Source organism: Calypte anna, chromosome W, assembly GCF_003957555.1.
Source record: "Calypte anna isolate BGI_N300 chromosome W, bCalAnn1_v1.p, whole genome shotgun sequence".
Taxonomy (NCBI): Eukaryota; Metazoa; Chordata; class Aves; order Apodiformes; family Trochilidae; genus Calypte; species Calypte anna.
In genome coordinates this window covers 14,999,417-15,025,470 of record NC_044276.1, presented here as the reverse complement: position 1 = coordinate 15,025,470, position 26,054 = coordinate 14,999,417, and the positions used below count along the sequence as shown (strand labels likewise).

Sequence of the window (26,054 nt, the reverse complement as noted above, 5' to 3'; positions counted from 1 at the left end):
TGAAGATCCCAGAGATGGATGCAGGACTGCTCTTGGGAAGTGATTGGCTCATGGGGATGGATCCTTTCCTTCAGAGAAATGGCAGCCTGACTGCTTGAAATTCAGCAAAGCAACAGGAAGCCAAGGAGAGGAATTGGAATTTTTAAGTTTTTTAAATTTAATTTCAAATTTACTTTTTAATGCATTTTTTTAAGCTTTGGGAACTCTGTGGTCAAGCCCCACAACCTTTCCAGGATGGTGGACTCATTGCTGTCCACTCCAAGCTTGGACTTTCTCCTCTGTGGGATCACCTAAAGCTTCTGCTGCTACAGGAAGGTTTTCCAAGGAGTAATATTTTTTTAAAAAGAAACCCTTGTCTGTCCTCGGAGGAGTGGTGTGACAGGGCAGGATTTATTATGCATACAGGAGGCCTCCTCTTCTTCCCATTAATGACTGGGAGTCACTGACAGCTCTGAATCAGCGAGTAAATGATGGGCCAGGTAGACAGTAGGGAGACCACATCACAGCCTACACTTTGTTTTGGCAATAGCATGATTTGGAGGTGGGATAGCTTTAGTTTTGGGGATTTTATCTCTATATATTTTTCTTTTTCAAAAGTAGTCCAGCCTGGCTGCCTTTGAAGTCAGTGGGAGCTGAACCATTTTGTTCCTCCAGCAACCCAGCGCGGGCACTTTGGAAAACCTTGCCCTTCATGTTGGGTTCTTGGAGACTGCTGTGGGGTCATTTTGGTTTTCCAAAGCCATGATGCCTTTAAGCTTGTCGGCCTGCCCAGCCACATGGAGCAGGGGAGGGCTGGAGGGGTGGAACCTGGCTACAAAAATGTTTTAATATCAGAGAACTGTATCTCAAGTTGGATGGGACACCAAAGGATCATTATGCCATGGTTGACCTGCTCTTCTCAGTTTTGGCCTCCTGACTACAAGAAGGACATTGAGGGGTTGGAGTGTGTCCAGAGAAGGGCAACAGAGCTGGGGAAGGGTCTGGAGCAGAAGTCTGCCCAGGAGCAGCTGAGGGAGCTGGGGGTGTTGATCCTGGAGCAAAGGAGGCTGAGGGGAGACCTTCTGGCTCTCTGCAACCCCCTGAGAGGAGGTTAGAGCCAAGGGGGGGTCGGGCTCTGCTCCCAAGGAACAAGGGATGGGGCAAGAGGAACAGCCTCAAGTTGTGCCAGGGGAGGTTTAGATTTGAGCTTGGGAACAATTTCTCCCTGGAAAGGGTTGTCAGGGCCTGGCCCAGGCTGCCCAGGGCCGTGGTGGAGTCCCCATCCTTGGAGGGCTTTCAAAGCTGTGGAGATGTGGTGCTGAGGGCCATGGGGCAGCGGCGAACTTTTCTGTGCTGGGTTAATGGTTGGATTGGATGATCCTGAAGGTGTTTTCCAACCCAAATGATTCTCTGGTTGACCTCTTCTCCTGACAGCTGCAGAGCACTGGCCGACTGCTGGAGGAGCAGCTGCCTGAGATGATGACAGAGCTGTTGGCGATAGCACGTGACAAGATGCTGTGTCCTTCCGAGTCCATGCTGACAAGGTCCCTGCTCCTGGAGGTCATCGAGCTGCACGCCAACAACTGGAACCCCCTGACTCCCACCATCACTCAGTACTACAACAAGACCATCCAAAAACTGACAGCTTGATGGGGCAGGGCAAGGTGGGGTGGGAAGGGATGAGAAGGCGCTCACCTTGATGGGATCTGGCAAGAGCTTCAAGCCCCCAGCAGACCAAATCCCAGCATGCTCGAGAATCTGTTTGTGGGGTGGGGAGGGAGAAGCATGTTTCTTTTTCCAGCCACGTTGCCAAGTGCCACCCCTCTTCCCCACCATGGTTTTGGGGTGTCTCTTATTTTATTGTTGTTTTTTTTTTTAACTCGTTGCTCCAGCAAGCAGCATCGCATCCCACTGGGTTATTGTTTGGCTTTAAAAGAAGTCAAAGAATTTGGGGGGGGAGGTTTAAAAAAAAACAAAACAAAAAATCAAACAGGAAAAAAAAAAGCAAACAACAGAACAAACAACAAAAAAACCTGAATACAAGTGGGGGTTAGTATTGTTTTCACTCCATTCTCCTGCCATGCCCCGGCCAACAGGCAGCAGATGTCTTGGGAGGACAAAGCCAGACACACACCACACCAAGCACTCATAATTGGTGGCTTTGTTGAGCATTCAGGTTTTTTTTTTCCACCCCCTCCTCTTGTCTTTGACTTTCCATGTCCCCCCAGCCCTTGGATGGGAGAGTGGGATGACTTTTCTTATTTGCACTGGGTTTTCATTTCTCTCGAGCCTTGGTGGGTTTTCTTCTTAAGAAAAGCTTGAGGATGAGGAACATGATGCCTTCCCACCAGCTGGCTTCTGGGTTCACATGAAGATGCTGAAGCAGGAGTATTTTAAAGGAGTCCACTGCAGAAGCCTCCATCATCTTGCCAGTAACCTCCTTGATGGGTTGAGAAATGTGTCTTCTGAGCTGGGAGCTCTATGGCTCTTGCTGCTCAAGTCACTGTTATCCCTCAACCACTATAACCCATTTATTTTATTTTTTTAATGATTTCTTCTTTTGTTGTTGTTTCCATTGAAGGAGTGCTTTATTGTAATTACTGTCATGGTTGTAATTATACAATTAAATCCAGGCCCCTTAAAGTTGGGCCTAATAATGTAGAGGATGAGGGAGAAATGAAGGTTTGATGTTTTTCCTTGGAATATGGGAAAGAGAAGACAAGGTGTGAACAGCAAAAACAAGGAGGAAGGGGAAAAAAAAAAAAGGAGAGGAAAAAATGGGAAAAGCCAAAAATAGAAGTTTTGAGCCTGGCTTCCAACTAGTTGAATTTTGCTACTCAGTGTTTCTAAGTGTGAGGTGCACCAGAGCCCCTCTGTCCTGTGGTTGGTGACACTGTGTCCTCAAGGAATGGGTGACACTTTCAGAGGGGCAGATTTTGCTTGGGCATCCCTGTGTTGCTCTGTTTTGGAGCATCCAGAGGGAGAAGATGGTTGTGGGGAATGATGTTGAGATGCCACTTGGGTGAGGAAATGCCTGGAGGATGAGGAGGTGGGACAGAGGGACACACCACACCCCAAATCATGACCAAGACTTGGTGGTCTCTTCATTTACTTGTTTAATAATGCTTTTACCCACTAAATCACTTCTGGTGCTTTTACAGACCCTGCCTGGGTCTCAACTCAGCAGCTCAAACCCATTTTTTCAAGAAAAACATTGAGTTTCTGGTGGCTTGTAGAGAAGAGCTGTTTCACCTCAACCTCTTTGGATGTGCAGTATGTTCTCGGATGCCTTATGAATGTGTTGGTCTGTCTGTGATGAGGAAGAAGCTTTCACTGCAAAATTTCAAAGGGCAGAAATTTTCAGCAGAAAATATGTTGCAGGAGATGAGAATCCTGATGCTGCAGTTCAAGTTCTCCTTCCTCCATGGAGGTGTTCACAGCCAGGTTGGAGCAACCTGGTCTAGTAGAAGGTGTCCCTGCCATGGTTGGAACAAGATGATCTTTAAGGTCTCTTCCAACCCAAACCATTCTCTCCATATTATTTTGAGTTTTCATCCAGTTGGCTGCTGATATGGATTTGAATCTTCACATGGAGCAAGAGGAGCAAGCTGGAACCAGGAGCCACAATTTTCCTGTCTACCCAGCAAGCAGCAAAATTATTCCTGGATACATTGGACCTGTCTGGAGAAATGAATTCCAGCTTTGTGGATTGGAGCCCAGGAGCTTCGTGCAGTGACAGCACCTTGGGTTAAGTCAGCTTCGTTAGGAGCAAGGAGGTTTGATAGTAATGATGAGCAGCTGAACTTGATCAAGGTGGCAAAGCCCAGCAGTATTTTGAGGCTTGGGGTTGCGCCCATTGCTCTTGGCTTTTCCTGCTCCCTGGGTTCTCAAGAAGAGGAGAAGAAGGAGATTTAATGTGTGGCACACGCGAGCTCAGCGTCAGTCTGGGAGAAGACCTGAAAATCAGTTTTATCTTGATTTTAAAGAACAGAAAAGTCCTATAACAGGGACACAATTATGGGTTGGGGTGCCAGGGGTCCTGCCAGCAGCAATCCAGACCACTGCTCTAGCCCCTGCAGCTTCTCCCTTCCCCCAGAATTTGCTCTCGGGATATAGCGAAAGAAGACACAAATAATAAATGAAAAAGAAGACATAAAAGAGAAAACCCATAAAGACATAAAAGAAGACATAAAAGAGAAAACTGGGCATTTTGCTTCTAAAATTCAGAATTTTCACCCAGCAGGGGATCAGGAGCCATTCAGAAGCAAAGTGTAAGTCTTGTGGCAGTATTTCTGCTTAAACTTTTCCCTGCTAGCCATGAGGGTTTATTCAGTTTTCCCACTTAGATGCAATCTTGCAAGCCCCCAACAATAGGGTTTGGCCCTTCCAACACCAGGATTCCTCCCACTGAAGGACTTTTATGTGAAATCCATTGGGGTTTTTTAATGTCTTGCCATCTGTATCCACTATTAACGTACGTTCATCCAACTTGGCTACATCAGTCACTCCGTTCAGACACAAGAAGCAAAACATTGACCAAAAATGGGGTTCTTTTTCCCAAAAATTACATGCTGCCCCGGGTATCTTCCCAAAGACCATCCGTAGGAAGCCAGTGAGCATGTGACATCAATAACCATGTTGGGAAAAGAGGTACCATGAGGTCATTTGATGGAGCAGGATGGGAATCAGCATTGAGTTTTTGGGATTCCTGGTGAAAGCACCTAAGGATGTCATTGAGTATTTTCTTCTTTTTTTGGTGGTTTGTTTTGGATTTTTGGCGGGGTTTTATTTGTTTGTTTTCTTTAGAAACAGTCACCAAAGAGTGTTAATTCTACAACATTAATTTTAGAAGGTGTGAAGCCACCAGCTATGCCTCCCTGAACCATCCAGATTCCTTCTTGGCTGCTCAATAAACATATCCACTTGGGGTTTTAATACATTTTTTTTCCGGTAAGGCTTCATCAGCCAAGGGGAAAAACAACCTCCTCAAGCCAAATATGTGTGGGGCCAAACCTTGGGCTAGCCTAAAGGCAAGTGGCTTGAAGGATCTGCAGAGGAATGATGATCTGCCCCACCGCCATGCTGGCCCACCCTTTGGATGCAGAGTGGGTTTGCTGACTCCCCAGCGTCTACTTCACCTCGTTCCTGGTGAAATTCTTTCCAAACTGAAGAGATTTGGGGTTGGTTTGTTTTTTTGCTACCCACAAAGTGACTTGCTTCCTTTCCCCATGAGGGATTTCACCCCCGTTTTGGAGAAATCTCCTGTATGTGGAAGTGAAATGAAAATGGGGGGAGAGGTGGAAAAAAGGGAAAATGAAGTAATTTGCTTCATTCCCCTTTTCCCCCAAATGAGATTAATTAGTATCTATTCTTGGCATGATTGATGGCTTTGAAGGCAAACTTGTCAGAATAACTTATGATTTATTTTCATTCTTATTTTTCTACCATCCTTCACTCGGAAGTCTCTCAAAATCTTAAATATATTATTTTAAATTTTTATTATTATTATAATTTTTTTTTCACTGCTGGGTATTTTATGGCTCTACACTAACCTTGCTCTTGGTGTTAGCTATTAGCCAGTCACAGTGATACTCTCAGTATTTTTTATTTTGCAGGAGAAACAACACAGAGGGTTGCAAAGCCCACTGTGGATAGCCAAGGGAGCTGTGGTGTCCTGCAGAAGTTAACACTATAGCATCTCATTATTATCTTTTTTTTTTAACCTGTTTATTTGCATTTGAAACAACAAAAAAAGCAACGTTTTTAATTTATTATATTTGTTAAACTAAGCGCTTTAAAAGAAAAAAAATAAAAACAAAGGAAAAAGGTTTTGGGGGGAGGATAAGGACTAGATATTCATACTAGTGAAAAGACAAACTCATCATTTTCAGCATTTCAGAGACTGTTAAAACAAGGGAGCGAATAAAAAACTTTGTGGAGATTCAGTCTTTGTTTCTAGAACATCCAGCCCCACTGTATGCTCTAAAAATGCATCATCTGAGTAATAAATGTTTCAAGCTTGACATTTCCCTCATCTCTTTGTGGGTAGGCACTTGTGCTGCTCTGGGAGAGACATGATTTTTTGTTTAGAATGGAAGAAAAAGAAGATAAGTAGGAGAGGGATGAAAATATCCCTAATGGTGGCTGCTTGGAAAGAGAGCAGAGGGAGGGATCCTGCCCTGGAGCTGGGGTGGATCCTTCATGGATCTGGTTGGGGCCCTGGTTGGGGTTGGTTCCTTTCCCCATCTCTTCTCTCTGGGGTGAGGATGAAGCCCCAGACAAAGGGCTTGGAGGTCCATGGGTGATGGATTGGGGTTGAGCCCCTTTCCTGGCTTGGCAACCATGACCATCCAGTTCCTGTTCCCTGTCCCAAAGGAATCATCCATCTTTTGGTGTCCTACCTTGGCTGGACACAGGGGGGGTTATTGGAAGACCCCCTCATTTATCACATCCATTTCACCCAATGCTACCAGCTCACAAACCACTTCTGGCTTTTGCTCCATTCTAAATATTCAAAATTCACTTTTTCTAAGAAGTCTCTTCTGGAAAACTTCTATTAAGCCAATTAAATTTGGGGCAATTGAACTGCGTGTGTTGGCCCTGAGGGTCACTGGAGGTGAGTGGTTTGTACCCATTTTCTCATCAGAGATACCCATGGTCAGGGAAATCTGCAGCTTTGGGCCCCAGAAGAGGAGAGTTACCCCAGAATATAGAAGAACCATGAGAACTTGAGGAGATGTTGTCAAGGCAGGAAGTAGTAAATACTGATCAAGATTGCCTTTTGGTTTTATCCCATTGAGAAAAATGTGCCAATGACAGATATTTTGGCTGTGGTTGACACCTGGGGAACCCTCAGCTTGGCCAATGCCTGACCACATCAGGCAGATGCCACTCATGACCCACCTAGAGCATGGGGCTGTGTGCCAAGAAATCCAAGACCCCTGCAGAGCTCATTATTATTATTTTTAAAGGTAAGAGAAAGATGCTTGTTCAGCATCTCCATGCCCAGGACATCAAGTGGGAGGTGTCCCATGGCAGGGAGATTGGAACTAGATGATCTTTATGATCCCTTCAACCTAAACCGGTTTGGGATTCTATGAATGCCTCTCCAGTATATCCATGAAGGAGCAGCTGATGTGCATCCCAGAATCCCCCAGGTAAAACCCAGAACCCACAGGACATGCCTACTCCAACCCACTGCCTCCCAGTTCCTCCCCTGATTACCCCCTTCCCCACCTATTTGCCCCCATGGCTCTGCTTCAAAGCACTGCTCCTAAGGGAAGCAATAAAAAAAAAAATAATAACCAAATAACAGAGGAGCTTTGAGGAAATTCAAGTCCACCTGCAGTCCTCACTTGGACACCTGACCAAGTCCAGGGTGGCCCTGGTTGGATATATTAGGTGACAACCAGCCCTACAGGATGATGATGAACCATGGTCACCTCCAGGAGATGACCCCATGGGGTGGCTGGGGCATGTGACCTCATGTTTGTTGTCCCACCTGGATGTGGCAGCTGATGGAACGGAAGGTTTTGAAGGACACCCAGGAGGGTTGGTGAAAGGGAGAAAGTCAGGACTGACTTCTCCCTATGGTATCACTCCAGATCCTATTTTCTTGTGGGAACCATTGGGATAAAATTAGAAGTAGGTTGAACTTTATCTACAACTTGAACTGAGGCTGAACTCAGCCCTGGTTTGTTTTGGTTTTTCCAAGTTCGAAAGAGTTCATGGGGAGAGAGGGAGGGGGGAAGGAGGGGCACAAGGTTTGGGTATTCTATTACTTGCTTTTTTCTGTGATTTTACTGGAGTTTGCTTCATCTGCATGGAAAGGCTTTTCTAGCAGTATTTTCAAAGCTCTTCTCTCAGTCTTTTCAGTTCAGGATGGTGATGTGGTAGCCCAAATATTGTCACGGTCATTTATTTTATGGTCCTCGGGGCTGGGGTAGTGCAGGGCTGACAGAGCTTTTCCCATGCTGCCCTTAGCTCAGCCCTGGATCTGTCCCAGCCCAATCCAGTATGGGAAGGTAAAGGAGGAAACTGGAGTGGTACACAATGCCAAAGGACCACATGACTCCACGCTACGGATGCTTAGAGGACTTTTTGTCATGGTTTTCATTGGATCATAGGATGGATTTGGGTTGAAAGGGACATTTCAAGGCCACCTTGTCCAATCATCTGCAACTCAGTCAGGTTGCTCAGACCCTGTCCAACCTGACCTGGAATGTTTCCATGGATGGGGCATCTCCCACTTCTCCAGGCAACCTGGGCAAGGGTCTCACCACCCTCAGCATAAAAATTTCTTCCTTTTGGTCCCGTGCCAACGAGATGGACCTCCAGGCCAGCATCACCAAGGGGCTCAGAGGGATCCTCAAGCTACTCCTGATTCTCAGTTTTCATGTGGCCACCCTGCTGTGGAGATGAATTTGCTTACCTGGATGTGTGCCAACAGACCTGGGAGCTGGAGCCGTGCTCCAAACCCCTGACCCTGACTCCAGGGGTTGTGCAAACTTCTGGCATCCATACAGATGTGTGTGGGTGGTTCAGAGAGCACGTCTGGGGCTGTGCAACTCACTCAGTGGGTGATGGTCCCCTCTGGACCATGGGAGCTGATGCAAGGACATGGTGGTGAAGGTTTCACATTGGGACTGCAAAGGGACAATGACATCACATCACTCCACATGTTTCCCAGCGAGCTGATCATCTCTTCCCAGAACAGCCAGGAGATTTTCAGCGTGGGGTTATTTCACCTCCTAAATTACTCAAGAGTTAGTAGAAACTTGACCAAAATGGACCTTCTAATTTTAACAAAGATGCCTCCTAGATCACTGACACATTTAGGGAATGCACAAAAGGGGCAGACTCATTTCCTGGAATAGGAGCTACTGGAGAAAAAGTCCCTCCAGGCTGGCTCCTAACTATGACACATTTGATAGCCATTCAAGGACTACTGGGAAACGTGTCATTTGTCTCCATGAAGCCTCAGACAGAGTTTCATCATCGGGTCTGACTGTTCCATGAAATAAAACCAGCTAACTTCTACTAGCAGCAAGAAAATAGGCTGTCCAGGGAGGTGGTTGAGTCACCATCCCTGGATGTGTTTTGGGGGGATATGGTTTAGGGGAGAACTTTGTAAGAGTAGGGATGAAGGTTGGACTCGATGATCCCAAGGGTCTTTGCCAACCTGAAAGATTCTATGAAGGCCTCTGTTGTTTACATAGGATGGATAACAAATCATGAATCATCCCAGTGGGATTTGTCAACACCCCCCCCCCCCCCCCCCAGCTTGGATACACCAGTACAAAGTGGCTTGATCCCTATTGCACCTTGTTGCCTTTCCTCCTCATTGGCTGACCCACATTAGCCCATGAAGGGTGTGCCCAAGACTGTCAATGAACTTTGGCACCTTCAACCATGGAAAACCCAACCTGCTGGAGGGAGGAAGAGGTGCCCAGGCGTCCCAGAGATCGGATTGCCTCAAGGGATTTGCTGGGAATCCCATGACGAGCCTGGAAGGGAGCCCAGACTGCAGGGCACCACCATACTTTCCACTCTGGCTGCTTAGCCGAGGTCTCCAGAGGACAACTGGTGACCTCTGTCCCTTCCTGTCACCCGGGTGTGTTCAAACCCCAACCCCACCTCAGCCAGATGTCACCAGGGGGTGATTTGCACCCACCATGTGGGACCACCTAGGCATGGGATGAGGGCTTACAAGGAGTTTCTTGACCCTACATGACCCTACATTCTTGAACCTACATGGTTTGACCCACCATAGCTTGACCCTGCTGCCTCAGGTTGGTTTTTAGGACAAGTTTTGATCTCCAGCCAATGATCCACTTTCTGGCATTGCTTCGGGTGCCCTGTTCACTCCCTGATCACAGGAGCTGCAGCTTTGGCCACCAGCATTGTCCATCCTCCCCAGCCTCACAAGGTCACCCCAGGTCCTCAGGGTCTCTCACCTCTTGGTTTCTCTTCTGAGGTGTCAGATGGGATCTCAGCACTGGCCAGCTGACAGGCAGATGAGGAATCCAGCTCTGCAGAGGGTTTTTTTTTTTTTAATCTCACCCATCTCAGCTTTGCCTTCTCAAAGTCCTTGCTCAAGTGCCCAGTCTCCTGGAAACATCATTATCAGCTGCTCCATTCTGAGCTCCCCACCTCACTCCCAAGGTCCCATTCCCAACCCAATTTCAACTGGAAGCAGATAAGGCAGAGGAAGTAGATAAGGGCCAGCTGTGAGCTTGGTCACCCTCCTGTTGTCCCCCCAACCCTGACTCACAAGAGACAGATGGCAGCACAGTGGGGACACTGTCAGGGATGGTGGATAGGCATGGGGTGGGCATCAGGAGGTTCCCAGATCTCAAGATCTCCAGTTCTTTGGGACAGACAGCTGGCACCAGGACCTTGGGGGAGGTTGGGGTGAGGCATTCAATCCCCTTCTTGGGTGTGTGCACCCAAAACTGGCCAGCCACAAAAATGTACAGGTAAAAGGTTCAAGTTCAGGCTGTATAAGGGGGTTTTACATGAGAATCACAGAATCATTTTGAATTAAAGAAGAGCTTCAAGATCACCCAGTCCAACCCTTAACCCAGCACTGACAGGGCCACCACTGCCCCATGGCCCTCAGCACCACATCTCCACAGCTTTGAAAGCCCTCCAGGGATGGGGACTCCACCACGGCCCTGGGCAGCCTGGGCCAGGCCCTGACAACCCTTTCCAGGGAGAAATTGTTCCCAAGCTCCAATCTCAACCTCCAGGTCAATTCCTCTTGTCCCATCCCTTGTTCCTTGGAAGCAGAGCCCGACCCCCCCTGGCTCCAACCTTCCCTCAGGGGGTTGCAGAGAGCCAGAAGGTCTCCCCTCAACCTCCTTTGCTCCAGGATCAACACCCCCAGCTCCCTCAGCTGCTCCTGGGCAGACTTCTGCTCCAGACCCTTCCCCAGCTCTGTTGCCCTTCTCTGGACACACTCCAACCCCTCAATGTCCTTCTTGTCCTGAGGGGCCCAGAACTGAGCCCAGGATTCCAGGTGCAGCCTCCCCAGTGCCCAGCATAGGGGGGCAATGATCCAAAGTCCTACAGCTCTGTGCACACTGCAGCATCTTCCTCCCTTTCCTCCTCCAGATCCCCAACAGAATTTAACATCTCATTTCCTAAGCACCCTCTTTGCACACATCCCCTCCCCTGCAATCTCAAAAATAGTCAGGTAAGAGAAAAAGGACATGTTGGTGAGGGACCAGTGGCAACTGACTGGTGAATGCCTTTAATTAAACCTAAATGGTTAAGAGAAAGCTGAGCAAAGTTCTCCTGCTTGGCTTGTGAGCAGGTGCCAATGGAAATCATGCAGAGGGCTGAAGTGCTCCATGTCGTAACAGGCAATATCCCCCATGTCCCTTTGCCAGGCCACCAACATCACCATGAACTCCCACTCCCAAAGTTTACTGCTGGAGTCCAGACTGAGCTACGCCTCTGAGGTGGGACATGCCATGGGCATCCTTCCACCCACGGACCCTTTTCCAAAAGATCTCTGAGCTGTATATTTGGTAGGAAATATTTTGTTGGGGTTTTTTTTTCCCGGAGGCAAATTGTATTTTGTCTGTTGTCCATTCATGAACATATGAAAAAAAAAATTAAAAAATGGAATTACCCAATCCAGAGAAGGTTCCCAAAGTTGGGAAGAATGAGGATGGAAGTAATAATTAATCAGCAGTGGTTGGCAGGGCTTTTGCTCACCTAAACCAACCTGGTTTAAGGGTCATTTCACAAAGGCAGCTGGAACTTAGAAAAGATCTTGTCCCTGGCCAGAGGGAGGGAGAAAGAGGGGGAAAAAAGAGGAGGAAGGGGAAGCAAGGAGTCAAAAAGTTCCTGAAGGGAAATAGAATCATATAATTGTCAGGGTTGGAAGGGACCTTTAAGATCATTCAGTTCCAACCCCCCTGCCATGGGCAGGGACACCTCCCACCAGCTCAGGTTGCTCAGGGCCCCATCCAGCCTGACCTTAAAAACTTCCAGGGATGGGGCTTCCACCACCTCTCTGGGCAACCTGTGCCAGTGTCTTACCACCCTCATGGTGAAGAATTTTTTCCTAACATCCAATCTAAATCTCCCCTCCTCTACTTTTATCCATTCCCCCTGGTCCTACCCCAGCTGATTTTCAGTGCTCTCTTTCAGACCCATTTTTAATTATTCACTTTCTTTTTCTTCCTTGAGGAGGCTATATTTTGAAATTTCTGGAAATGCCTCACTTGAGTATTTTTTCTCCCTTGCCTACAGACAACCACCACCTCTTCTCCTCCAGCAAACTCAACAAACCTCCCAAGGACACTCACACTGTGGCACATGCAAGGGGCTGAAAAAAAACCCAACCTGGAGCAGAGATAATGAAGGAAAAATCCCTGGGATTTAGTAGACATGACCCCAGATATTTAAGGTCCAATGCTGAACAGATGGGAGCTCAGTTCCATAAGTGTCATCTTGCAGAGAGATATACACAGAACCAACCCTGAAGGTGGGAGATGAGGACTTGTTTCCATGAGATGTTCTTTATCTCTTAATAGTGCAGGCTCTTGTGTTCCTGGAAGAGATAAAGCCCAATGTCAGCATCAGAAATACTTTTGATGTTCCTCGAGCTTAAGCTCCAAGGACAGACAAAATGATAGCAAGATGGTTATGAAGGAACAGCAGACAGTGTTTTAACATCTCAGAGGGTTCTTTACGGAGGATGCACATGGGGTACGGAGAAACACTCAGACTAAAGCCGGTCCGGGAGAGCCTCACCTTGGGAAGATCCTCCCCCCAAAAAAGAATGAGGTTTTAAGGAGAGGTTAGAAAAAGAGAGTGAGCAGGGAGTGGTTAGGAGGAATTTTAATAGCAGCGTTTGCTGTGTTCTCTAATAAGGTCCAAAAAACCATCTGAGAGCGATGAAAACTGATGTTTCAGGAGCAAACTGAGGCTGGGGAAATAAGGGTGGCTTCTTGGGGGATGGGGGGACACCTGAAAAGGTTGAGGGTCCTGGGGAGAGAAAAGGACAGATATGTGGTTTTGGGGGTGGCAGAAGGACTGATGCGTTTGTGTTGGCTTTTGGTTTTGTGTAGGGGAAACATCAGCCACAGAAAGTGGCATTTGGGAAGGTGGGAGACCAGAAACTGAGGATCTTTTGGGTCTCAGTGTCCCTCCCCCAACTGAAGTGCCAGGTGGGCTGAGTGTTTGCTGTCTGGATGAAGCACCCTGCAGAAGCAGTTGAACCCTGTATTCAAAAGGGAACACCAGACACAAACTGGAGGAAGCCAACCATGGTGACCAAGGTGGTGATAGATGAATACCCAGATTCATGGCACCAGGATGGGGATCATGGAATGACATTTTGGAAGAGACCTCAAAGATCGTCTAGTCCAACCCAACTATATGGAAACAGTTTAGATGAAGATGGCCCAGCACCCTACCAAGCTAAGTCTTCAAGATGTCCAGTGTTGGGGAAATACACCACTACCCTGGGGAGATGCCTGCAGCAGTGGTGCAGAGAGGACAGTGACAACTCAGCAAACAAACACATCACACCTCCCATGAGCTGCTTTGACCCCAGGACTCTAACACTCGTTTGGGCCTGACTGGAGAAGACACCATGGAGAGCAGTGGGGTGTGCCAGCCCAAATAACCCTGACAGAGAGCAAGAGATGGTCAGGCTTGACTGTTCAGATTCTCTCCATGCCCAAACTTGTTGATGGGGTTGTTCAGAGCGATGACATAATTACAATTTCAATCTCAGATTAATAAGAAGTGGTTGTTGGGTTGGGTTTGGGTTTTTTTTGTTGTTGTTGTTGCTCTTCTTGGTTGGTTTTTGTTTGTTTGTTTGTTTTAGCAAACTCCAAAGCATGTCTATGGTTCTATTGGTCTTAAGTTGTGCCAGGGGAAGTTTAGGTTAGATATTAGAAAGAATTTCTTTACGGAGAGGGTGATCACGCATTGGAATGGGCTGCCCAGGGAAGTAGTGGATTCTCCGTCCCTGGAGATATTTAAAAAGAGACTGGATGTGGCACTCAGTGCCATAGTCTAGCAACTGCAACGGTGGTTCAAGGGTTGGACTTGATGATCTCTGAGGCCCCTTCCAACCCAGCCAATTCTATGATTCTATGAACTGGAAGGGCATTTCACCTCCTTGCTGCCTGGGAGCTGAGGGTGCCATACCTTCTTTGATGCCTCCCGGCGTGGCGGTTTTTACAACCACTGGCGGCGCCTGCTAAAACTCCCCATGACATGGTCTCCTTTAGGAAGCTAGGTGGCTTTCATCTCTGGCACCCAGTTGGGCAATGGGTATACATAGACTGGGAAGAAGCTGTCACCAGCCTCTAAAATAAACAACTTTTGCTGCTGGTGGAAAGTCATCCCAGATGATGGCCGGAGCAGAGGTTGAGAGAAAGGGAAACTGAGGCAGAAGCAGCTTGCCCAAGGTCATAGAATCCCAGACTGGTTTGGGCTGGAAAAGACCTTAAAGACCATCCAGTTCCATCCCCCTGCCATGGGCAGGGACACCTCCCACCAGCCCAGGTTGCTCCAAGCCCCATCCAACCTGACCTGAGACACTGCCAGGGATGGGGCAGCCACAGCTTCTCTGGGAAACCTGGGACAGGGGCTCAGCACCCTCACAACAAAGAATTTCCTCCTAAGAGCTCATCTACATCTAACTCCAACCCCAGGTCACCCAGAGAGCTTCAAGCTTAGGGATTTTGGGTTCAGTCATGCATCTGAAAGGCTGCAACAGTGGGAGGAACAGGCAGAGCAAGGCCACCATGGACCACTGCATGACCATGAGATGTGAGGGAGAGCTCACACCAGTTTTCTTTTTGAAAGAAAAGCTTGAAGTCCAAGTTTTAGGGTTCTGGGCAGACTTGGAGATACAAACATTAAAAACAAACAAACAAAAAAACCAAACAACAAAAAAAAGCCAACTAAACAAAAAACCCAAACAGAGATGTGTGGCTTCAGGAGATGGTGGATATGGAAGGCTTTGTCCATATCCAGTGTATCATGTCTCTGTGTAAGGTCTCCCATTTTTCCTCCTCCCCCATCACTCAGCCCAGCACAGATGACTTGGAGCAAGAGGATCTCCCACATCATTCAGGTCAGAAGGTCTCAGTGCCTGATGGAGGAGCTTTTCCATAGCCTTGGGCATGGCAAGCCTGGGGCTGTCTCTCAGCTACTGCCACCAGGAGTCCCAGAGCCCAGCCAAACCCTGCCAACACAACTAAAAAGAAAAAAAAGTCAGGATCATTCCTAATAATCCTCCTTTTACCTCACCCATCCAACCTCTGAGTCTTCAACATGGACTTTTCAACTTTATCCTGAAGTTGAAGGACTGGAGAAATATATGGGCTTCCAGCCAGGGTGAGATGCCCACAAAATTCTGGAGCTCTCAGATGCTCGTGAGCTTCTGGGAGACCACCAATCCCATGGGTAAGAATGCTGCGTGGACCTTAAAAAAATAAAAAACAGATGAGACTTCAGGGAAGAAATAAACAACCAAGATCTCCATGGGTTCCTGCTCTTCATGGTGACCATCTCCACTCTCAGGACTGCTTTAGACATGCCTCAAATTCTGCCTTATGATGATCCTGTGCCCATTGTTGGTTCAGCTGAGGTTGGACTGGCTATTTCCCCAGGAAGGAGGTGGATGTATTTGAAGCTTCTGAGCTCTGAACACCAAAATTTCCCCAGCTCCACCTTCCAGAAGTTTCCCAAGAAACGAGCCAGATCTCTACCTGGAGATCTTTTTTCCATAACAAAGCAGGTCCCTTTCTGGAGATCTGTTCTCCTGCAACAAAAAAAATATGCCCTAGGTGAAAATTTTCCTCCTGAACTCAGCATGACCTTCAAGAGCTGAAAGGCTTTGTATTAGGAGCATCAGGATTGACTGGGATGAAAACCAACCCAACCTCAGAGTCATGTTGCTAAGAGTGGGTGATGCATCCCTGCAAAAGGCCTTAGAAGTCCCCAAAAATGCTGCTGTTTAGGATACCCTCTAAAACACCAGTGGTCCAGCCCAACAGCTTCTCCCAGGCTGGAGATTTCCATAGGATGGTCCCAATTACAGGTTGAGGTCCTCCTCTTCCTCTATCTATAGGTTCCTCCAATTAGCGATGGTCCCACATGGGCTTAGTGCTCCACCACCTGCAACCTCATGGTCTCGAAAATGAAAAAAAAACCCAAAACCTTGATAAAGAAAAAGATCTTGAAGGGTTAAAGTAACAAGGAAAGTTTTATGAGTCCAGGCTCCAGATGTTGCAGGCAGGAATATGAAAGCCACCCACTTCTCCTGGTTGTGGAGGCTCTAAGGTCTTAATAGTCCGACTCCAACCTTGTGCAGCTTCATCTCCTGGTTGGAAGCAGAAGATGGGCTGGGGAGCCTGCAGGCAGCCAACCACTGCCTGCACGAAGCCTTTCCATCCCACTGTTGACTCTTGATCAATTATTAAAAGCAAAAAAAGTTCTCCAAGCATGAAATTCATCCCAGCTTCCCCATAATGTGTTGGGTTGGAAAAAAATCAAGCCACAGGGCCTTGGGCTTCCAAAGGGACGGAGACAAAAAAAACCCCACTTCTGACGGGGTGCTCTGGGGTGTTGGGGCATCTCCAGGGGGTTGGCTTTGTTGGCATCAATGTTCCTTCTCAGTTCCTGAGGCCACCTCAGCCAAGTGGCCTTCCCACCCACTGCCCCACCAACCTTCTGGCTGCCCCAGTAAGATCAAGTAGGCTGGTTGCTCTTTGGTCACCTCCAACAGGGTCTACCAAATACCCTGTGTGGTATACATGTGGAACCGAAAATATAAAATATGTTTCTTGAATCAGTTTTTTTTTCCTTTTTTCGGCTTGTAATTACCATATGTTTACCTCAATGTATGCCTGACTGACACCTAGAGGTAAAGGTTACTTATCAGGTCGCCCAAACCTAGCAGGATTCCAGGAAACAAAGATAAGAAATGACTCATCCCAGGAAGCCTGGACATTTGTATGTATCAGGGCCATCTTGAATGAAGGGAACCCTCTTTCTTTTTGGGGTATAAAAAACCCTAGGAAAAGAAGGAAAATGCGGCTTCTTCGTTCAGACGCTACCCCACCTCGCCACCTCGGTTTCCATCTACGAAAAGACAGAGCAGCGGCTCGAACGGCGGAGAACCAGGAGCAAGCCCAACCCGGAGAGCCAGGAGCAGCCCCCAGCCCGAGGCCGGCCCCGCGCATGGTGACAATTTCTCTCTTTTGTTCTCCCTTTGCTACACTTAACGACTCTTTAGTTAAGGTAATTACTTTATACAAAAGGCCTTGTTTCTAGTAAACCGGCTTTCCCTGTTTTTAAAAATAAACCCTGAGCTGGCCTAGTCCTTCCTTTCCAGGCTGCTTAGTGTGCAACAGATAATTTTGGAACAGATTTAGTTGTGGGGTTTTTTTCCATGTGTGCTGTAATCCTGGTAAGCACCAGCACCCACATCATCCTCTGATTGATGCTCCTCAGTTCCTTGTTTGACATAAAGAAACCTGGCCAACACTTTGCTCCCTGCCAGAAGCCAATAATAAATAAATAAAAAGAAATAAAAAAACAAACAAACAAAAAACCCAGATTTAACTCCCAGAGCTGCTCGAGCACCCAAGAGGCCTCGATCTCCCTTCCTTTAGCTCTTGGCCTCCAAAGATCCAAGACTAAAAGTGATGGAGCCAAGAGCTTGGAGAATCTGCTCACAACATGAGGCTCAAAAGGGTTCAGGTCATCTTGGTTGAAGGAGCTCAGAAGCCCCTGGTGGTGCATATGGACTGAGCTATGACTGGTTGAGTGGGTGGAAGAAGTAAGGAGACACCTTCTTGTTCCAGCTCAAATGGGTGTGTGTTTACAGGAGAGAGAGCAAGGACTTCCCATCCTCCACAATAAATATCAGAGAATGGTTTGGGTTGGAAGGGACCTTCAAGATCATTACCAACCCCCGTCCATGGGTAGGGGCACCTCCCACCAGCCCAGGTTGCTCCAAGCCCCATCCAACCTGACCTGAGACACTGCCAGGGATGGGGCAGCCACAGTTTCTCTGGGAAACCTGGGAGAGGAGCTCAGCACCAAAGAATTTCTTCCTAATGTCCAACCTCAGTCTCCCCTCTTCAAGTTTTAAAACATTTTCCCTTGTCCTATCCGTACACCCACGTGTCAAAAGCACTCACCCAGCTTTCTTGTAGGCCCTTCAGATATTGGAAGGTGCTCTGAGGTCACCTTGGAGCCTCCTCTTCTCCAGGCTGGAATATTAGCTTGATTTGAACCCTTGGGTAAAGGTGGATTTATGAATCCTTTTGAGCCTCACACCAAAGAATTTCCTCCTAATATCTCATCTCAGTCTCCCCTCTTTAAGTTGAAAGCCATTCCCTCTCATCCCATCCCTCCATGCCCTTGTCCAAAGTCCCTCCCCAGCTTTCCTGGAGCCCCTTGAGGCACTGGAAGGTGCTCTAAGGTCTCCCTGGAGCCTTCTTTTCTCCAGGCTGAACAACCCCAACTCTCTCATCCTGGCTTCAGAGCTACTCCAGCCCTCCCAGCATCTCCATGGCCTCTTCTGGACTCACTCCAACAGCTCCATGTCCTTGTAGCTTGCCCATGGCACCAGGCACAAGGGGAAAGGCAGGGCTGGGGACCTCAACATCTCCTTGCACAGGGTATCTGAACCACCAAGCTAGAGTTCTGCTTCTGCTTGGTCCTGCTGTTCCTTGCTCCCTTATCTCCTAACAACTCAGAAAAGTGGCTACCAAATGACCACTGCCCCAGCCAGACACCAAAGCACAGCCTTGGGCTCCTTCAAGGAGTACAAGTCATGGCTCCAAGATAGCTGGAAATTTAGATCTTCTCCCTACACCCAGCCTCTTGCATTTCTGGAAGTGGAACTGAATTCCACCACTCCCCCAGGATTTCCACCAGGATTTCTGATCTGATGACATTGTCACAAAGTTCAGGCACTATTGAGTGTGCAGCTGATGGCCAGATGGACATGTGACCATCAGAGAATCTTGGCTTTCAGAAACCAGACTGTTTTAAAAAAAACAAAACAACCCAACCAAAAAAGGATGGTCATATGTATCACCAAGGAGTACTTTGGCACTTTATGACACTTGTCTAATCAGCATGATGAAGAGGAACTGTCCTGGGGTTTTCCACCAGGAGCTGGTGACAGGACCCTTGGCTGGTAAATGTGACACAGTGGTGACTTCCCTGTGAACCACAAGAAGTCTACCTGAGCCTCTCAAGTGTTTTGGGTTTGGTTTCATTTCATCTTTAAGCAACCCCCCAAAAAATTACACAGTGACTCACTGGAGAGCCCAGGGGTGTCCCTCTGATTCCCTTGGGCAAACGTGCAAAGCCTGAGCAGGGATGTCCTCCTGCCAAAGCCTGGTGACACACTGAGGTCACAAGGGACAGACCTCTCCTACCATGAACTGGGGGGTTGGACCCAATCCTGGCCTTGCTGTCATTCCCAGCAGAGCACAGCTCATGTGTAGGCTGCTTAGGGCAAAGTCTTTCTGTTCACAACACCCCAAAAGGCTCAGGACCCCATGTGAGTCCCTGTGGCTACAAATAAACAGCACAGGAGTAGATCCATCCTTGCTGTGAATGTCTTCTAATTGGTTGTCCCTGCCCACCTTCATCTGCTCCCTTAAGCCATCAGAGATCTATCCCCACCATGACATCTTGCCTACAACCACCAAGTTTAAACACCTGGAGACAAATCACCTGCTGTTCCCATCTCCTGGTGGCTTTCATTCATTCATTCATTCATTCAGTCAGTCAGTCAGTCAGTCAGTCAATCTTAAGCCAGTTCTTCACCACTTTGCCTCCAGAAGCTCTAGCAGACCAGGACACACATATAGAGCCAAGTGAGCTACTGGTTGCAGACTGAGTTAAGCTCCACTGAGCCAACTTGACACTAGTGAACACTGAGAGATAAGTACAATCAGCAGAAAGCAATTAATTTTCCAAGGACTCACTCTTTAAGTTGTGTGGAGATGCCAACCCATATCTACCACATCATCCTGCAGGAAAAAAGGTCCATTCACCAAGTGGGCTTGCACACAAACTGCAAAACAAAGGCCCACAGATGCCTTGGGCAACAACTGAGATACTAAATATCACCTGAATGAAACTGGGATGGTGGCTCTGCACCAGGGTTATGCATCATGTTCTCTTCTACCAAAGAACAAGTGATGGGACAAGAGGAACGGCCTCAAGTTGTGCCAGGGGAGGTTTGGATTGGAGCTTGGGAACAATTTCTCCCTGGAAAGGGAAGAAGTGCTGTTAAGTGTTCATTTAGGGGTACAGTATTTCCATCCTCTTGCTTTCAGCTCTCATGATTTGTAGTCTCTGTGTCTCACAAAGGAAATGCTGAGAAACAGCAAGGTGAAACAACTGGGTCATGTTTCATGGGCCAAAGAGCAGGGACAAGAACTCACATCTCCAGGCTTCAGGGCTTTAACAACCATGGGATGGTACCAACTCATGGAACAAAGTGAAAACATCAGCAAATACCTCTGGTGCACCTACATGGCTCATTGATACTTTGGTGTCCATCAAGAGGGAACCTATCATCTCCTCCAGATAAAGACCCACCCCTAGGTGCCAGCACAACAGCTCAAACTTGGGGAGAAGTATGAGTACACCCAACATTCCCTGTCCTTTGGGTACCCCAGAGGAAAAGCCAACTTCTTTAACAGTTGTGTGACCAGTGTGACCATCAACCTGGTGGCTCCTAGACTTGGAGAGATCTTTCTAACCCAAGGCCTGCACAGTCCTGGAAACGAACACTACAAAAGCTTGGAGGTATCAACAGTCTTGAAAAAAGTCTCCTGCTTCCTTCTTCATCTACTGGGCCTTTCATGGGGTGTTGCCTGGGTAGTTGTCAAGGACACAGGTGAGAGTGGAACCTCCTTGAGGTTCTGATGTAAGCCACCAATGCCAGCTTGGCTGCTGGACCACGGAAAAGGTTTGATGTGATTTCCAAATATTACAAGTTCGTTGGCACAGAATGGAAAAGAAATGAGCCAAATTGTAGTGGAGATGACACTGTCCCAACATCTGCCCTTCCAGGTGTCTCCTAGTGCCTATCAAGCATGACAGGGTGGGTGAGTCCATCATGACCTCAGCCTTTGATTATGACTCCCACCAAGATTATTTTCCAAGCCTGGAAATTGAAACTGCCATGCAAAGATTGCAGGATCATGATGCAAATCAATTTGGTGGTTAGTGGGCTGCTGAGCTCCATGGCATGAATCCAACTGGAGGCAGAGTCCATGGAGAGCAAGCCAAACATAGGATCTCAATAAATTCCTCTGAGCTGGGAACATCTCCAACAGGAAGGCACAGCCTTGAGCAAAGCTGGTCCAGATGCTCACCAAGTGTGATCTACTGCTATAGCCATCAACCACGTGAAGGGCAGAAGAGGCTGGAAGTCATATTCCTGGCAAACAGATATTTTGGCAAGGAGGGAGCTTCCAAGTCCATCTGAGCCTTCCACTTCTTCAAAGTCTTCAGTCTCCAGGACTCTGGTGGTGTCCACTCAAGGTTCCTCTCCACAAAAGCAGGAACCAGCTGTAGGATCCTTCTCCATGATGGGATATAGCAGAGTGGTGAATGCTTGAAGGCAGAGTGAGAGAGGCAAAAGGAAAAATAACCTTTAATTCCAGAGGCATGAGAGATGAAGGGAGCAAGAAATAGGAAAACCCACTGAGGACCCTTTTTTTCCCCTCTTCTCCTCACGTTTTCCTCCTCACCTGGTGGCACAGGCCACCTGTGTCCCAGAACAGAGCAGAAACTTGGCCTCCCCTGATATTTCATGGTCTGGGACAGTGTTGAATGGAACTTGGTGGTTCTTTCAAGTTAAATTATGAGGTAAGAGGAATAACAAAAGTATCCCCAGCAGATTTTGGACAGCAAGCCAGGCATCCCTCTGCAACCTGCCCAGATCCAACCAACCCCTCCAGACTTGGCTCATTAGGTACATCCAAGGTGAGGAACCCAGAACCACACACACCAAATCAGCCTAAAGAACCCCAAAGCTCAAGAGTGACTCAATCTTGATGCTACCCATGCCAAAGAAGTCCCAGAGGGGGATGGGGTAGATGTCCCCACCACCAGCCCCACAGTTTCCATTGAAGAGCAACATCTCTCCTGCCTGCCCCATCCCCACCACTGAAGAAACAACTCAGCACAGCCTGGGATCAAGTGTAGCTTTTTATTTTTTTTAATGGAACATAAACTCCTTTAGAAAAGAACATTCATCTGGATGATAACACCCATAGAAAAAAAAAACCCACCAATCTCGTGTTCTGTTTTTTGTTTGTTTGTTTTTTTAATTTGGCATTTGTTATTTGCATTTATATTAAAGCAAAGTGCATCTTTCTTATTTTTTTGTCATTTATACACATTGCACAATACATAAATAATGATGCTTATAAAACGTCTTTATATTTACAAGTAATAATATATTTATATATAACATAAAATACATTTTTTTCTTTAATAAATCTCAGGGTTTTGTTTTTTTAAGGAGTCCTTTTCTGTGTGTGTGTGTGTTTTATTTCAAAAGCACTACGATTCTAAAGTTCAAATGAGAATGCTCTCTTGTTCATTTAAACCTTTTATATTTAGAAAAATAGCTTATGTTAAGGTCTAAACATGCTCATTGAGCTAAGAACAGTGTAAAAGGATCATACTTGTGTATGAATTCAAGAAGAAATGAAAAGCACAACTGCATTTCCAGATAGGATGGTACTGGGATAACCTGATGGAAGCAGGTTACAACAGCCCAGCTATCATGAACACTTTATTTTCTCTTTTCCCCTTGTTTTGCTTTGTTTCATTTGTTTTGTTGGTTTGTTGGGTGGTTTTTTTGTTTGTTTGTTTGTTTTTCTTTAGGCTTCCTCTTCCATCACTTCACATCTCAGCCCCAACCACAATGCAGGGACCTGGTGCAAGGTTTTGCCACTCTTGTTCTCTTCATCCATGACCATCCAAAAAAACCCCAAAAAACCCCACAAAAATAAACACTCCCCCCCCCAAAAAAAGAAAAATTAACACAGGGACAAGACGTGAACCCAGCAATAATTAAAAAAAAAAATTAAAAGGGTGTATAAAGACCCAGTTGGGAAGGTTCTGCACCATCCTTCAGCGGGTTTAGCACCACTGGGGTAGGGCTCTTGGTGTCACCACCACCAGAGGTGGTTGGTGGCAAGAATTGGTGGTGTGTAAAATTCAAAATCACAGGTATCTTGTTGTGTTAGCTGAGAGAAGGAGCTGTAGCATGGAGCATGTGGCTTGTGAATCCATTGCATAGGATAATCCTTTCCCAGGAGTGAAAAAGCCATCGTATGTGATCCATCACCCACCACCACCACACCTTGCACCCTTCTGAGTTATTGGTCATTCACACTTTTTTTTTAGAAAAACAAATAGAGATTTCTTTAAAAATCAAAATACCCGAGGCAAAAAAAAAATCATCTTTCCATAAGCTATTTCTCAAAAAGATGGGGGAAAAGAAAACGAAGCAAAACAAACAAACGAAACAAAACAAACCCCCCAAAAAAGTTTGCATGAAAAGCAAGCACTCAGAAGGAAATAATAGCAGCAAAGTAGTATAAATGTCATGAGTCCACTCTGTCTCAAGTCATCGGTTATTAAAAATAACCTCCAACCAGCATGGGCAACTGCTGATGAACTGTCTGGTGTAGCACTGGCCCCAGCCTTTCACAAAGCTGATCTGAACGGTAAATCCGGTCCATGGCTGCTGCATGAACTCGTGGTCGTTGGGTCTCTGCAAGCTGTATGCCTTCTCATAGTCAAAAGCCTTGATGGAAAAACCTGGGAATACTTTGTGAACCAACAACGTCCTGGAATCAGGGTTGTCCAGTGTGGCTGATTTGATGAAGATGGGGTAACTGCTGCGGTTGTACACCCACACACCATCCACTTCCTTGGTGAGTTGGATCCCGTAGCCAATCTTGCTCCTGACCTTCTGCACCAGTTGGTTTTTGTTGTCTGAGTTGAGCTGTCCGAGGCAGAAACCATTCCCTTGAGGTAGATCATAGAAGATATCCAGGGAGGGCTCTCGGACAGAGTACAGCCGACCCACACGTGTCTTCTCTTCCCAGTATGCCACCACGCACCAGTGTGATCGATTCCCCGGCTCCTGAAGAACTTGGAAATCTACCAAAAAGGAACAAAAAAGAGATGTTGAGCACCATGGGGAGGAAGAGAACCCAAAAGCAACACGATGATGGCAGGACCTTGCCAGCCCATGTCTTCATGCTGCTCTCCATGCACACACCAACCCCCAGAGCACACCCACCCTTTTTCCAGAAGCCATGGGATAAAGAAACCATTAAAGCTAACTCAGATTTGGAGGACTCCACTGTTGGATTTATAGCTCCTAGGTCACCAGGTCGACCTCCAGAAGTGGCTTGAGACCCACCAGCAGCACCCATGGTGCAGCCATCCCTTCCCCACACCATCACCAGGACCACTTTCAGTGCCAATGGGAGAGATGAGATGCTCCAGCCAACTGCATCCAGCAAGACCAAACACCCTAAATTTCCTGCAATCATTTGATGGATCCACTTCTTAAATATCTGCTCCACAGATACCCCCCAAAATTGAGATGCTGCTAAGAAAAGCACATTGAAGGTCACCCTATGGAGGGGACAAGAACCTGCTTGCTTTAGCTCATGGAGTTTTTCTCTGCAGGATGGAGACATTAGATGAAGCCCCAGCCCACAGGGTGAGGAGCAGAAATCTCACATTTGGAGCCAGATGATCTTTCAAGTCCCTTCCAACCCAAACCATTATCTGATTCCCAGAGAAGTTAACAAAACTACCCTAAAAAAACCCCCAAAACCTCCAAAAAACCCAGAAATTTAATCTAGTAGCCTTTCTCTCAACTCCCTTTGCTGTAGCTACTTCGTGTGTACCATGTTACCAGGCAGGAGGAAAAAGCAAGGTGGGGGCAGAGGGGGGTGTGAAAAATGGGACAAAAAATGCCTTTATCTGACAGGAGGATCCTTAGCAGCTCAGTGCTGCTTGGTGGGTAATTCCTTTGAGCTTCAGTAGACATGTTAAGACCTGGAATTATTCAGCTCGATAATTGTAGCTTAAAAAAAAAGGAAATACTATCTTTAAAAAATCAAATCAAGCTGTGAATGTGAGTTAGTGAGTGCTTCCAAAATAATTCCCCTGCACCATGGGATGGGTACCCAGCTCCCCAAATCTCCCCCTCCATCACCTAAGAATCCCCCAACCTTCCATTAAAATGCTGCCTGCTCTGGTTTTAATCATTATTTTCTGTTATTAATAACCCTTTTTCCCCAGTGCAGGCATTTTTCTTCCCTCTCCCAGCCCCGCTTGGAGCCCTGTGCTATGCTTTTAAAAATAAATAAATAAATAAATAAATAAAAAAAAAAAAAAAAAGGCAGCAGGCTCAGCCACACACTTTTCATTTCCTCATTTCCATGCCAGCAAGGAAAATATTTCTCTAGTTGCTGGAGGCAGCTACTAAAAATGGGTCTGACTATATGCCTCAAAATAGGGACCCTTGCTCCTGGGTAAAGGCAGAGATGGGGGCCAAGCAGCAGGAGGATGGTCCCTGGGATGGCATCCATCAAGATGTCCTGGTTTATCCCCCCTCCCCCCCACTTTTTGGTGCAAGATTTTTTTTGGTTACAAGATTTCGTTGCATGTACATGGGGTTACTCCCCCCCTAACCCAAATGGGGTGCCTCCCACCCAAAGGTGCAGCTGGCAAGGCAAGAAACACCCTCAGGATGGGGCTTCCCTCCCTGCCTGGGAGACAGAAGAACTGGGGGGGGTAGAAATTGCTGGGAGATGCTTCTGAATCCAGGGGTGTGATGGGAATGTGATCCCCCCCTGGCTCCAAGGAGGATGCTCCTGGATCCTAGGGGGATAATGCTCCTGGATGTTGGGAGGATGATGCCCCAGGATTCATGGGGGGAAAATGCTCCTGCATCCAGGGAGATGATGCTCCTGGGTCCAGAGGGGTGATGCTTCAAGATTTATGCGGCAAAGTGC

At 47.2% G+C, this 26,054-nt stretch overlaps 2 protein-coding genes across 3 annotated transcripts in view; one reads left to right on the top strand and one right to left on the bottom strand.

Annotated features, from left to right (window-relative positions):
* The window catches only part of LOC103539149 (CBP80/20-dependent translation initiation factor), a 145,897-nt gene extending 140,175 nt beyond the window's left edge, over window positions 1-5,722 (top strand). For both annotated transcript variants that reach the window (XM_030468389.1, XM_030468390.1), the window contains one exon: window positions 1,414-5,722. In XM_030468389.1, coding sequence (XP_030324249.1) covers window positions 1,414-1,629 — 216 coding nt within the window. In that variant the 3' untranslated portion in view covers window positions 1,630-5,722. The remainder of the gene's footprint in view (window positions 1-1,413) is intronic.
* A 17,335-nt stretch (window positions 5,723-23,057) lies between these two features.
* Window positions 23,058-24,458, bottom strand: LOC115600103 (mothers against decapentaplegic homolog 7-like). The gene is made up of 2 exons (XM_030468336.1): window positions 24,323-24,458; window positions 23,058-24,180 (listed from the first exon to the last, which is right to left on the bottom strand). Exons 1-2 carry the CDS (start codon window positions 24,456-24,458, stop codon window positions 23,642-23,644), a joined length of 675 nt encoding a protein of 224 aa, XP_030324196.1. The 3' UTR covers window positions 23,058-23,641.
* Window positions 24,459-26,054: the final 1,596 nt, after the last annotated feature.